This window comes from Polypterus senegalus, chromosome 11, assembly GCF_016835505.1.
Source record: "Polypterus senegalus isolate Bchr_013 chromosome 11, ASM1683550v1, whole genome shotgun sequence".
NCBI lineage: Eukaryota > Metazoa > Chordata > Cladistia > Polypteriformes > Polypteridae > Polypterus > Polypterus senegalus.
This window is the reverse complement of record NC_053164.1, coordinates 61,428,280-61,443,691: the sequence shown is the minus strand read 5'-3', so window position 1 is coordinate 61,443,691 and position 15,412 is coordinate 61,428,280. Positions and strand designations below refer to the sequence as shown.

The following is a 15,412-nucleotide window of genomic DNA, read 5'->3' as shown; positions in this document are numbered from 1 at the left end:
GTCCAGCCCTACTCTTAAAATTGAATTAGTTTAGTCTATTGGCATATGCTGGTCACACCAGACTGATAAAAGAACATGTAAGAGTAGCCTTCATACACCAATTGACTTCAGCAAATAGAGGCGACTCTGACCCTTCCTGTTTACAGCCTCTTTTTTTTGGTGCTCCCCTCAGCTCCTTCATTCAGATGCACCATGAGGTATTTGCAAAGTTTGACTGACCTCCTGATGCTTATGATAATCTACTTTGTCATACTGATGTTAAGCTACACTTGGTTCATTTTGTACCATTCAACAAAGTCCTCCATAAGTGTCCTGTTTTCATTCTCCTGCCCACTGGTGGAATACACAACTATCTCTGTATCATTAGAAAATTTCTGTAGATGACATAGAATTGATTCGCTGTTGTATCTAAAGTCTGAGGTGTACAGGGTAAACAGGAAAAGAGTCAGTAAATGTACTTCTCTGCTACTCTTGACCATGTCAGGTACACAGTTCTTAAGTAGACCACAGCAGTCCATTATCCAGGACACATTAGTAGCATCATCAGTTTGGGCAGTATGGTGTTGAATGCACTGGAAAGTCCACAGACAGTATCTTCACCATGCTACCCTGTTTGCTCAGCGGAGAGTAAGTGCCATTCATCAGACAGATGACAATGTCATCCATCCCTTTGTAGTCCTTATAAGCAAAGTGCAGTGCTGTTCCAACCAGGGATTTCAAATGAGACAATATTAGCTTTCCCAAGGTCTTCGTAATGTGTCAGGTCAGAGCCTTTCAATAGTTCTTTAAGACATTTTAGCTGCACTATCTTGGACACTGGTACCCCACAAGATGTTTTCCATACAGCTGGAACCCTCTGGAGGATCAGACTGAAGATACACGAAAAACTGCATACAGCTGCCAGTGCACTCCATCAGTATCTTAGGATTAATACCATCAGGTCTAGCAGTTTTGTATTGACTGATTGAATCGCATTGTGTAGTTTCATGACATTCTACAGGACTAAAACAGTATAAAGTAAAAGAATAGCACATTTTATGTAAGACAATTATGTAGCATTGTGTATTTAGTAACAATGGTTAGTGGTAACCAGACATTTCTGGACTGAAATTCCATTCTGTAGCACAATATCACAAAAGAACATGAAATTATGAATTTGTATGTCTTCTTAAAAGATAATGTGTCCTTCATCCCTTGTCTCTAAATGGTTTATTAATGTTCCCACCTGTGCTCAGTCCTTTTCTGCATCTATACTCTTTGCTCACCATTCACACATTGGCAAAAATTAAATCAGACTTCAGCTCTTAAGGGCAGGGGTAGAAGGTAGTAGGTACAACATTCTAGTGCCTGGTGTAGCCTCTTTTTGCATCTAAAACAGGTTGAATTCTTCTTATGTGTGGATTCAGGAAATTGGTGGAAGCATTCTTTGTGTTTATAGGTCTGCACTGGCTTTATGGCATCATCTAGTTCCTTCACATTTTTGGCCGCACATTCGTTTTGCAAACTTTCTTCCTCACCTTGCACAACACAAATTCTATTGGATTGAAATTTGGGTACTGTGCTGGTCAATGGAGTAAACTGAAGTCACCTTCATGTCTTTACAACCAGCTTGAGCTAACACTGGGAAATATGCTGTTAGAGGGATCAGTATGGAAAAGGGTAGATGCTAAAGAGATGCACATGGTTGCCAAACACGGTTAGTTAAATTATGACATTCAAATAATGCCCAGGCATTGTGATGTACCAAGAGAACAATCCCCATACCATTACACTATTTCCCATAGCCTGTACAAAATGCAGGAATGATCTAAGGAGTTGTGCTGTTTACCCCAAATGTTGACTCTACTATCTGTATGTCATAACAGAAATCGTTATTCATCTGACCAAGTGACAATTTTCTCATCTTCTGTGGTCTGGTTTTGGTGATCACACTCTCTGTAGCCTCATTTTCTTATTCATAGCACAAAGAACTATTTTGCTACTGTAGCCCTTCCACAAAGTCTGACACATTGTGTGTGAGGAACTGCCCTTCTGCACACCACCACTGTAAAGAGCTGTTATCTGTGGTTGTCATAGCGCATTCAGTGTCACTTAAGTCATATGTCTTGACTAGGCTAACATTTGGTTGAACAGTGACTAAACCTGTTGACCTGCATGTCTGCATGCTGCATGTATGTTGAGTTAAGTCCACATGATTGATCCATTTGGAGGAGCAAGCAATAAATGAAGTGTCCACTGAGTGTATAAAGTTCTTTTTACATGATGGTAAAGGTGTTCTGGATGATTGCTCCTAAATTATTATTTTTTAAGCATGAGGTACAACACATCACACTGTCCAATAAAAAATATACCATGTTTAATATATTCTAAAAACAGTCCATAAAGCACAACATTCAACCCCCACCTGACACCCTGTCTAAAGTGGTTCTTCACGTCCAATTAGAAACAAATAAAAATATTCAGCTCAGGCTAGGCATGCTTATTTCACAATTATCATAATACATTTTTACCAATTTCTGAATTAGAATGTGATTTTGTTTTTAATTTTTTGAGATAATACAAAAAAATCCCTTCTATGTGAACATCTTTAGAGAAGAAGATACGCCATGTCAGCCTGCAGCAAAGCATGAGTGGGAATACTCCATCCATCCATCCATCCATTTTCTAGCCCGCTGAATCCGAATACAGGGTCACGGGGGTCTGCTGGAGCCAATCCCAGCCAACACAGGGCACAAGGCAGGAACCAATCCTGGGCAGGGTGCTAACCCACCGCAGGACACACACAAACACACCCACACACCAAGCACGCGCTAGGGCCAATTTAGAATCGCCAATCCACCTAACCTGCATGTCTTTGGATTGTGGGAGGAAACCGGAGTGCCCGGAGGAAACCCACGCAGACACGGGGAGAACATGCAAACTCCACGCAGGGAGGACCCGGGAAGCGAACCCGGGTCTACGAACTGCGAGGCACTCTGAAGTGTCTATTAAGTTGCTGACATTATTCATATGTTCAGACAGTCTTCTATAATACGCACAGTGCAAATTTTGAGCTAATACTAACCCATATGATATCTCGATAGACCAAAGTAACATCAAAAAGGTGCGTTTATTAACTAAAGAAGGAGTAATAACTGAAGGAAACACTATTGTGTAAGAACAATAAAACTTACACCTTCATGGTCCTACTAAAAATTAATAAATGGTCTATACCCTGTGGGATTGACTAGTCCTCTTATCCCGTCATATACACCTCTCCACTTTCCTCCATTAATAACTGCTCTGTTTTTCTCTAATCTGGAACTCTATCCTCCTGTCATTTGAGCCCTTGTCATCAATTACCTCTCAATTCCATGCTTCATTTTCTGTGGATTAAGAGAGGCCTTTAAGTCCTGGCCCATTATTTCTTCCAGATACATTGTGGATATTACTTGTTGGGTCTCAGGTAATATAAGAAAGCCCTGGAGTCTTGCATAAGAAATTACTCTTAACACCCCATGGTTCTCTTACACTTACAAGTTTGGGCTAGCATAGACAATCTACATTGAGCCCCAGAGGCATTTTCGTGGTGAGGCCCAGCCATAGGTGTTGTGGCTCCACACTGTCATTTAGCAACTATTTAATTCAAGGCTTCGTAAAGAACCATGCTTGTCCAGTAGTGCTCACTATTGTGCACACATAGGGTTACTCTGTGAGTTTCTTTTATAGCATTTAAATGTGGGGTTGTGCTTCTGCCTTACACGTAGTTAAAATGACTCACACATAATTTATTCTTGAATGTGCTTGATGCTTCCATGCACTTTCTCTTAAATGACACTGTTTCTGTTTGAGTACATTATTTACTACTTCTTCCCAACTATACTGATGCCCTTACTCACACAAGTACTTACTGCCACTTGCAATGTTCAGGGCTGAAAATACAACAAATAATCCAAGCCACGTGGCCAATTCATCTTCAAGCAGCTACCTTTGTGATGGAAACCATACCACATGCACTTCAGAAGAGGTTATCTTCCTAAGGCTAAGCATGTTCTGGCCTGGCCAGTACTTGGATGGGAAGCCATCTAGGGAAACGTTGGGTTGCTGCTGGAAGAGATGTTGGTGAGGTCAGCAGGGGTACTTATCCTGTGGTCTGAATTTGAATCCAAATTCCCCAGTGCAGTGACGGGGACACTGTGCTGTAAAATGGAAGAGGCATAAAACTGAGGTCCTGACTCTCTGTGGTTATAGAAGATCCCTGGGCATCCTTTGTAAAGAGCAGATGTCCAGATGTCCAGGCTAAATTGCCCTCCATGGCCTAATCACTCTGCCCCTCCTAATCATCCCCTGTCTCTAACTGGCTATCTCTCTCACCACTTCACCACCTTATAGCTCATGTCTGGTGAGTATACTGGCTCAAAAATGGCTGCCGTCGCATCATTGAAGTGAATGCTACACATTAGTGGTGGTTGAAGTGGCTCCCCACTCTCTATGAAAAGTGCTTTGAGTAGTGAGAAAAGCACTTGACACTTTGTCTGTTCAGACAGCTGTACTATTAAGAAGTGAAGCCATTCTTATGCAGCAGTACTTCTTTTTCTGAACTTCTCTGATCTGCTCAAATGTATAAAATGCCCTCTGATCTACAGCAAGTCCAGTTCTTGCACTCCTGTCAGGCTTCTTCAGGTTGATAAATGAAGAAGCAGTTATATCACATTCTAGATTGGATGCATCTATGAATATAAACTGGCTGGTCAAAGGTTCATAAAGTAAACCTGATGCTATTGTGTTTGACTGATTAGAGCCTACTTTAGACTGGCATTGATTAGAAACTGGCAAATTTTTGCCATGTTCCTTAGAGTTCAGGTCAGGTAGATAAGGTGCACTAATTAGCTGTGCACCATGACTGTATTTTTTGTTTTTTTTTTGTTACAACTCAGATTTTTCCCGATATGATATATGTGATTTTCTTTTAATTTCATATCTAATAAACCTTTAATTTTGGAATTTACACTTTTGCTTTTAAAATTTGACTTAATTGGTTAATATAATATATGGCTGAAGATTGAGGACACCTGGTCTATGACGGTTATATGAGCTTGTAGAACGCCCCATTCCAAAACCATATGCATTAGTAAGGAGTTAGCCACCCGTTTCCATCTAAAACAACCACAACTCTTCTCGGTAGACTCTCCACAAGATTTTGGGGTATGTCTGTATGAATGTGTGCTTGTTCAGTCAAAAAAGTATTTGTGAGATCAGGTGTTGGTGTTGGATAAGAAGACCTGGCTCACAATTGGCATTCATGTTAATGTGTAATGTGTTCTGCTGAGGGCAGAGCTATGTGGAGGTTACACAAGTTCCTCCATGTTTTTTTGGACCTGGCTTTGAACACTGGACATAGTCCCGTTGGAACAGAAGGGAGCCTTCTCTGAACCGTTATAACAAAGTTGGAAGTGTAGAATTGTCTAAAATGTTTTTGTATGCTGTAGTATTAACAATACTCTCACCTGGAACCTGGGGCCTTGCCCAAACCCTGAAAAACAACTGTTGACCATTATGGTTCCTCCACCAAACTTCACAGTAGGCACTATGACGTCTAGAAGGTAACATTCACCTGGCATCCAACAAACCTAGATTCATCCATCAGACTGCCTGGTAGTGAAGCATTATTCATCACTCCAGGGATCATATTTCCACTGCTTCAGTCCAATGGCTGAATGCTTTACACCACTCCAGTCACTTGACATTGCACAGTTCTTTTGGTAGTGTTGCCTCCAGAGCCAGTTTGGAACTCTGTTATGAGTGATATAATAGAGGGTAGGTGATTTTTTGCATGATATGCCCTTCTGCACTCAGTGGTCATGCTCTGTGAATTTGCATGGTCTACCACTTTGAGGCTGAACTGTTGTTGCTCTTTGATATTTCCACTTCATAATAATAGTCTTTACAGTTGACCAGGGCAGACCTAGCATTTCATATACTGACTTGAGGCAAAGGTAGCATCTCTTGAGAGTGCCACATTTAAATTCAGTGAGCTTTTCAGTATGACCCATTCTACCTCCAGTGTTTGTCAATGGGGACTGCATGGCTATGTGCTTGATTTTATGCTCCAGTTAACAATGAGTACAGCTGAAACACCTAAACGTAATAATTTGGTGGACCATTATAGTCATGTCATGTTATTTTGTAACCCGTTTAATGCAGATTGTTGGGGGGTGGTGGAAGCTATCCCAGCCAGCATAAGGCAGGAACATATCCTGGACAAGGCACCAGTCCATTGCAGGGTCACATAATGGCTAAATAAAAAACCTCTAGCAGCAAACGTTGAATAGTTTTGCTTTTCTTTTTATAACCAGATGATGGAACAACTCACGGACCATCACTATGAAATCCTAACAGTTCCAGATGATGCCGCAGCCAACTGCATCTACGTCAAAGTGGGATCAAACAGCAACTACCTGTTGCACAGAAGTGCCGATGAGTGTCCAGAGAGTGCAGCTGTAAGTCCGGAGACATTCACAGGCGATGAGGGGGTCTTGTTTTTTGAATCATCTCAAATATTAAGTTGGACTACAAAAAAATTGTTTTGTTGTATTATGGGGTATCAATACAGGAGCTGTCAATGTAAGTTAAAGAATGTTAGGATTAGCTGATGCTAATGGGGAGACAGAAATGACATTTATTTGGAAACATTTTTCAAAGCTGCTGTCTCAGTGCTCAGCACTCTTAAACTCTTAAAGATTTCAGATACAGCACGTTCATGCTTTATTTGTGCTTACTTAATGAAAATGTAATACTTAACATACTCTCTTCCTCTTTTGCAGGCTTTCCAAAAGCTGCCTGACTACACCCTGGTGCCCACAGCCTGCAGTGAGGTCTCAAAGCTAGGAGGGACTTTGTCTTCCTGCTCTTTGCTTATCAATCGGAAGCTGGAACTGTAGTCAACGCCATCAAACTTGTTTTGAAAATTTTGTATTCAGTGGAAGGATGAAAAAGTCTCAGCCTTGTACTCCAATAATAAGGGGGGACAGGGATGTCCTAGGGGGTGGTGGTTAGAGGCATGACAATAGGTGCCAGTAGCCAAACCTGTGAAGTGTAAATTTTAACCCTGCCTCACACTTCCAACATACCAGACTAAATACAATAGCGTCCACTTTCCAAGTGAGTCTGTCTACTTCCTTCCCAGTGAGCCATTCCCCCAAATTCACCTCATAACTTTAATTTTTAGCAAGATGTGGCCTTTAAGTGGTTACTTTCTGGACAAACAACTCATTCAGTGTGGATGTCAGGGTACTTTTGGTGGTCACTGGTGTCCCTGTTCCCCAGTTTCTTATACTCATTTAATGGTCTACTTGTGGCCTTCCTGCCCTTGAAGTTAGAGATCCCCTTCCTTATTATCACTAAGCAGGTTGGGCAAATTCAAGTTGTGTTCTTCTATTTCCCTCATGACAGCTCATTCAAATGCCCTTGGCAATCAGGATTTGGAGTGGCCTTTACATTTATGGATGCTGCCACTTCCTGACATCTTTCCACGATAGCTAATGTGTATCATTTTTTTAGTATCTGTCAGATCTTTCACTCATTTTGTTCCAACTTTGTGCCCCTTCTGACTCTAGCAACCTCTTGTCAGCCAGGCCATCTGCTACACTTCATACATATATATTTATAAATATATGCTCTTAGCTACTGGACTACACTCCTGCTCCCAGACCTGCATATGAAATGACAGATACATTCAGTAGATACTGCACTCATCTGAAAATAATGTAAGTGTGAAATATGGTGTATGAGGTTAGCAACTCCAGTAGATCCTAGCCTAGTATAGTCTGCTGAAAGAAGTTCCCAGTGCAGTATATTTATGTGAAATGATTAACCCGACACTTTCTAACATTCTTCTTTTTTAATCTTAGGCTATTTTCATTGAAATGATTGTAGGGTAGGATGGAGTGAGAATTGGAGGGAGTTGGGTGCCTTAAGTGGGTAATGGAGTCCCAGCATCTCTTTTCTGCTTCCAATAAACAATGCTGCTTGATGTGCACAGCAAAGGCCTGGCATTACTAAGTGCATCAGACTGGTCCATGATGGTGGCCATTGTCACCAAGGTTTAATAGTGGATTGTTAACTTGGGTCTTGACTGAGGTCACCATTTTGATTCCTATGAGGTGTGAATGAGTTCAAACAAAAAATGATATTCATATTTTTGAAGTAGAGTTAAATTCTTTTCTAGAAACTACTGATATCTGAAAGGTATAACTGAACCAATTTACCAAAAATGAAAATGCCAACTGAACCTTTTTTTTTTATTTCATGGTTTCAGTTCCCATCTTCAGTGATGCCTCTTCTTTGCTGGACTTATTTTTCCTTTTTTTTAAAACACGAATTAATATTGTTATAAAGAAATTATGAATTTTTTAAACATAAATAACTTCAATGTCTTTCTTTACTAATCGCACTGCAGTTATGAATTTGTTATTGAAAAAAAGCATATTAAAACTAAGCTGTGAATGAAAAAATGTATTCCATATTTGTGCGTGTTTTTCATTTGTGCTTGTGTTCACACTTCATTCTTGCCATATTTTTATCCTTCAAAGGGTTGCATTCAAGATGAGAAAGGCCACATTCATCTATAAATGTAAAAGTATTAAAAAACTGACAAGATTGATATATAATAGACATATGCAGACCCATATTTTCAGGGTTGCAGGGCACTAGTGTAGCACTGGACACAATGCAGGAAACAACCCTGGCAGACCGCTAGTGCCACACAGAACCTGTCCAAATGTATAATTCTGTAATATTCAGTATAGAATTCACAAGGCAGACAGGACCCATACATTATGATCTGGTGGCCATAAAAGAATACATGTCATAGTTTTTTTCAGTGTTCAGTTTAACTTTAATAGGGGAAATTTTGAGATGTGGCAATGCCACCCATAAGAGGAAGAGGGCAAAGTACACTAAGCTGGTTGCTGAGTGCAGGGAGGCTGGGTAGAGATCCATCATCTGTTGAGGTCAGATGCCGTGGATTTGTCAGCATGTGAATGTGATGCCTGTTCAAAGTCATGGGAGCTACTGGAGTTAAGCAACAGAGAGCAGGAACAGAGCTGTCAGAAGAGACAGAGAAGGGTAGCTTTTGGTTGTGGCTCAGGACAAGACCAGGCTGTGGTAGCCTGCTGATGACTACATAGCTGAACAAAAGGCACTGTTGGAGGTGCGTCAGGCAGAGATGCAAAACAGGTGATGACATCTACTGGTAACTGATATAAACTTTAATAGGAGAAATTAAGATGTGCCAAAGTCTATAAACAGAAAAATGGGACAAACTTCTAAATGTAGGGAAAGTCAAGGAGCAGCAGAACAGGTTTAAGAACACTTTACATGCAATGCAGGACAGGTTCACCCCAAATTTTACAAGCATTAAAAAATTGAGAGAACTATACGGTGGAGATAAATAACGAGTTAAAAAAAAGATGCAGAGGGAAAGACAGCTATATAATGCATATAAAGCCCTGCCCAGACTAGTATGTTTTCATTTAAAAATGCAGATATTTGTCTCTATTTTTGCCATTCCTCCACAGTTTTCAACTGAATAAGGCAAATATTTCTGAAAAAGCTGTGCTCTGATTGGTCTGTGCTTATTATGTGATTCTTCTATGATTGGATCCTTTTTATTACAGCATCTCCTTCACTGATTGGTCACTCTTTACGAAAGAAAAACATATTCCAACATAGCGGACATAGAAAAGTTGCTTTTCATGGTGCCTGTTGTGTTACTTACCTGTATACATCTAAACTGTATTTTGTGGAATTTGTCGAAATCGTTGTCAAGCAAGTACTCACGCTGCATGGTAGAGTTGCCATATATGTGCTGAAACTGCAAAAGCATGTTGAGCCTGATTGACACACTACAACGTAGTTGCTTAGACTATACATGTATGATGCACACTCACTCTGGCAACATCAAAAATTGGCTTTTAAGACTGCTCACACTACAAGAAGGCTGACTTAAATTCTTCCAGTCATGCAACAGCCCAGTTGTGAGAGGCAATCAGATATCATAGCCACTCTCATACTGCACACAAAATAATGGCTGATGAAGGTGAAACTTAAGCCAGCCTAGAAAGTCAGTCAGGCTTAGAATTTTGCTAAAATTGCACAGCCTTTGCTTGGTTAAGATGTCTATGCTGCACGCATGCCCAGTGTAGGCAGACAATTACATCATATGCATTATTGGTCATTTCGGAATGGATGAAAAAACATTCATAGACTGTGAAAATGTTATCGTACATGGAGATCATTTTCATTTACAAATTACATTTTTGTGATCCCAGCCGCACACCTTGAAGTCTGAGGTCATGTTCCCCTCTCAGAAAAAAGAATGACTGACCCCATTAGCAACATCTCCAAATTGAGGCATTCAAGAACCTCAGGGTCTTTTTCATGAAAGATGGTAGAGGTGACCAAATGACCACTACAACAGTCAAAGTGCTCAAATTTATCATAAAGTTTATTGTCACATATACATGGCACAGTGAAATCCCTTCTGATTTTGTACCGAAGAGTAGTGATGAATAGAGTGCAAAGTCCTCAGGCAATGCTCCTGATTTCCTGATAAGTTTACTTCCCATTCTCACCTTTTTCATGAGGTTTTTGTATTGCCCAAAAGAATAGGGTTCAAGGTAGATGCAAATGGCTACATTGTGGTTCCTGTACAGAGTTCATGAGCTTACTCTCTTTGGAAATCTGTGGAGCTGTTCAGAATTGATCCAAAAGTACTCTAAAATAATAGTATGGATGCCACTTGGTGTCTCCCTTGGTAAATAGCCCACTGGGTTTATGACTGAGTTCCAGAGAATTCCTCAAAATAAACAGATTATTCAACTTTGTCTTGAGCACATTATTCCATAGTCTTCTACACTAAGATGACCTCTAGCAAGATGCATTTGTTCTTTATGAGTTTCTTCTATTTTTAGGATATTTGTTCTGTTCTGACCTTCCAGAAAGATCACATTTGAGCAATCTCTTAATGAAAGTGTACTCATAGATACAGTCTACTCATATATCACCACCCACTTACTGTCTCTGACAGTGGCAGCTGCACAAAGAAAGCTTGCTAGGTGTTCTGTTGTGTATTCCTCCTGGCTGCCGCCAGCAGCTGCTTGCTGACACTCTGTTAAATAGTAAACCAATGGCAAACTACGACAGCTGGTCTTTGGAAACTCCTACTTAGAGAGTATTCAATGGGAAACAAGCACCCTCTTAACTTTTCCTTTATAGCTCAGCTGCATGCTTACCTTGTAATGTGCTTGTTGCACGATGTTTAGAACAGTTAAAACTGAGTTCTCACTTGCTCTTTTGGGTCTCTCCTCTGCTCTCTTCTCTGGACAGTGTCTGCCCAGCCAGTGCTTCTCAGCCACTGAATCCTCAGGAGGAAGAAGGCTTTGTGTCCTGTTAATCAGAAGAAAGGAGTTAAAGCAGGATGATTGCCTTTGACGATGCTCGTATGTTGTGTGTTTGTGTGCTGACATTAAAGCTCCTATTTTGAAGAAAGCCTTAAGCCTGTTCCTGTCTGTTCAACAATAAAGCTATTTTTCCTTGGAAGACAGGTCTCACCTTCCTGTCTCTTATGCAACTCACAAGTTGCACAGGAGGGTAGAAAAGGGACAGAATCTTTATTGCTGAACTGTCAGGTACAAACACAAGAAAGGGTTTGTCAACAGCATAAAAGCACGGGTAGCAGCTGTCAAACACAATGCTTCAGCTCCCGTCTCCAGCTCAAAATGTCAATGTCAGTGTCATCTTTATTTATAAAGCACATTTAAAGCAACAGGAATGCTGTGGCCAAAGTTCTTTACAATAAAACAAGGAAAAACATACAATTAGCATAAAAAACATAAATAGAAATAAAATAAATGAACATAAATAAAATAAATAATAAATAGAAGTAAATGTTACATAATCACAATGAGGAAAACATCAGTATTACTGAAGGTCACGGAAAGCAAGTATCGTTAGCTTCAAGCCACAGCACATCTTGGAGCCACTTTTCAGAAAAAGAACACAAAGTTCTCCTCATCAAGTGGGTACAATGGCTCGGAAGCAGCGAATGGAGCTGAGGCAGTCTGAGGGAGGCAGGACAGAAGAGTAAGCTGTTAGGTTGGCCAGGGCTCTGTCTTTTAAATGTTCCAAACCTCATGTGAGAAGCATGCTGAGCAGTAAGCCTGCAAGCCTGTAGCTGATCCCATAAAGAGCATGGGTAAGAGTGTGTTAGTTTCTCATTGAAATACTGTTTAAGAGGGAGTTTCTGAAGGGCAGCTGTGTTTCTTCCCAAAGTTTTACTGTTAAAACAGAGAGTCAAAACGGTCACAAAATATTTACAGGTGTATATATATATTTAGTGTGTTAAAGAAGTAATGAGAAAGAAAAGGAAACATTTTAATAATAATGTAACATGATTGACAATGTAATTGTTTTGTCATTGTTATGAGTGTTGCTGGCATATATATATATATATATATATATATATATATATATATATATATATATATATATATATATATATATATATATATATATATATATATATATATATATATATATATATCAAAATACCCACGCTTCATACACACATACCTGTATATATACACACACACACACACAAATTATACATATGTGTATATATATGTATGTGTCTATATGTGTGTATATAGCTGTGGTGACTGAGTGCAAGTGAAAAAAAAATGTAGTCGATAAGTTTAAAGAAGTAAAGATACATTGAGCAGTACTGGAGTGGTTTCGGGTAAACTACATTTTAAAGATGGTATAATACAACAGGTAAGTTGTACCAACAGCAGCTAAAATGTATATGGATCATCTCTTGGTAGTAGATCCCTTTTGAAAGGCGCAACACGACGGCTGTGGTATAGAAATCACATTTTCTATGTGAACGTCCAAATTTCTGCCTCTGGTAATGTGCCTTACCGGCATCACCAACAATTTAAAGAAAATTACTTTTGTGTCCTCTGCAGTGTTAAGCGTATACGTGCAATGCCGGCTGCTTGACTTTAACAGTATTTTTCCAGGGCAGGAGACGCCACTGTTTGCAGACACGTTCACGTGATCAAAAGTCTCCGCGCTGTTTGGAGGTTATTCATATATATATTGTAATGGATGGCCCCCAGGCTGCCAGGAGGAGCTCTCCCGAGAGCATGTACGGACCCCGAATTCCAGCATGGCCACATGGACTATTTAGTTTTTATGCACAGCCCTGCTGGATACCTTGGGGGCCTCTGGGAGTCGCTGTTGGGAGGCCAGTGGACTCGCTTGCGCACTATGACCCGGAAGTTCGTCACAGGAAGAGTGACGGGCTTCCAGGGTGAGGAAAAGCATTGTTTACCCTGACCCGGAAGGAATAAGGACTTGTGGACTGTTGGATTGGGAACACTTCTGGGTCGGGGAATATTAAAGGACTAAGGGAGGTCCCAGACGGCGAGCTGAGCTGGATGGTAGGAGGGCAACGCGTCTGGGAGCTGGAGGATTGGTTTATTGAGCATTTGTAATTGTTTAATGAGTAGTTTGGAGTGGAGGGTGCTTAGTGCACATTATTGTAATAAAAATAATAATTATTGCACTTTTACCTGGTGTTTGGCGTGGTACCTGAGGGTTCAAGGGAGCGATAGAGCCTCCTACTGCGACTATATATATATATATATATATATATATATATATATATATATATATATATATATATATACTGCTCAAAAGAATTAAAGGAACACTTTTATTCAGAGTATAGCATAAAGTCAATGAAACTTATGGGATATTAATCTGGTCAGTTAAGTAGCAGAGGGGGTTGTTTATCAGTTTCAGCTGCTGTGGTGTTAATGAAATGAACAACAGATGCACTAGAGGGGCAACAATGAGATGACCCCCAAAACAGGAATGGTTTAACAGGTGGAGGCCACTGACATCTTTCCCTCCTCATCTTTTCTGACTGTTTCTTCACTAGTTTTGCATTTGGCTACAGTCAGTGTCACTACTGGTAGCATGAGGCGAAACCTGGACCCTACAGAGGTTGCACAGGTAGTCCAGCTTCTCCAGGATGGCACATCAATACGTGTCATTGCCAGAAGGTTTGCTGTGTCTCCTTGCACAGTCTCAAGGGCATGGAGGAGATTCTAGGAGACAAGCAGTTACTCTAGGAGAGCTGGAGAGGGCCATAGAAGGTCCTTAACCCATCAGCAGGACCAGTATCTGCTCCTTTGGGCAAGAAGGAACAGGATGAGCACTGCCAGAGCCCTACAAAATGACCTCCAGCAGGCTACTGGTGTGAATGTCTCTGACCAAACAACCAGAAAGACTTCATGAGGGTGACCCAAGGGCCCCATGTCCTCTAATGGGCCCTGAGCTCACTGCCCAGCAGCATGCAGCTCGATTGGCATTCGCCATAGAATACCAGAATTGGCAGATGCACCACTGGTGTCCTGTGCTTTTTACAGATGAGAGCAGGTTCACCCTGAGCATGTGACAGAAGTGAAAGGGTCTGGAGAAGCCATGGAGAACATTATGCTGCCTGTAACATCATTCAGGTGGGTTAATGATTGTCTGGGGAGGCATATCCATGGACGGTCACACAGACCGCTACAGGCTTGACAAAGGCACCTTGGCTGCCATTAGGTATCAGGATGAAATCCTTAGACCCATTGTCAGACCCTATATATATATATATTGTGATGGATGGCCGGCTACTTTTGGACACTGCCTCCCCCAAGATGCCAGATGGCAGCTCCCCTGGAGTATAGCAGTACTCCAGATTCCCACAGGGCATCCTGGAACTTGAAGTTTGCTATCTCACCTCTGTTGGGTGCTTGAGTGCCGCCAGGGGGTGCTATGGATGGACAAAGGGAGTTGTGCTTCTATTATAGCCCGGAAGTACTGTTGAGTCATGAGGATGGAAATATAGAAGTACCTCTGGGCTAAAAAAAGAAACCTGAGTTTTCCATCTGTCCCAGAAGTGTGGATGAGTCATGTGATCGGAAGGGCAGAAGCACTTCCGGGTCAAAGACTATTTAAAGGACTGTTGGAAACCCAGCAGGCAAGCTGGAGTTGGAAGGCAGAAGACAGAGCAGAGAATTCCTTGTGATTATTGTTATTATATTTAATTGTATTAGTGGCGGCTGTTGTGCTTAGGGCACTGTTTATAAGAGGAAGAATAAATATCTTCTTGGTGCTTTTACTCTGTGTCCGGAACATTTGTCTGTTGGGGTTAAAGGCGTGGCAACGACCCCTAACGTCCACACATTTAGTATATTATTATATTATAAAAATATATATTATATATATATATATATATATATATATGTAAATATATTATATATAATATATATATTATAAAAAAAATCCTGTGGGAGGGAACGACTAGGAGACGATACAT

General features: G+C 40.7%; 1 protein-coding gene across 4 annotated transcripts in view; it reads left to right on the top strand.

The window, feature by feature from the left end:
* ddah2 (dimethylarginine dimethylaminohydrolase 2) overlaps positions 1–8,503 on the top strand; it is a 66,836-nt gene extending 58,333 nt beyond the window's left edge. For all 4 annotated transcript variants that reach the window (XM_039768782.1, XM_039768784.1, XM_039768781.1 and 1 more), the window contains 2 exons: positions 6,336–6,479; positions 6,804–8,503. In XM_039768782.1, coding sequence (XP_039624716.1) covers positions 6,336–6,479; positions 6,804–6,920 — 261 coding nt within the window. In that variant the 3' untranslated portion in view covers positions 6,921–8,503. The remainder of the gene's footprint in view (positions 1–6,335; positions 6,480–6,803) is intronic.
* The last annotated feature ends 6,909 nt before the right edge of the window (positions 8,504–15,412 follow it).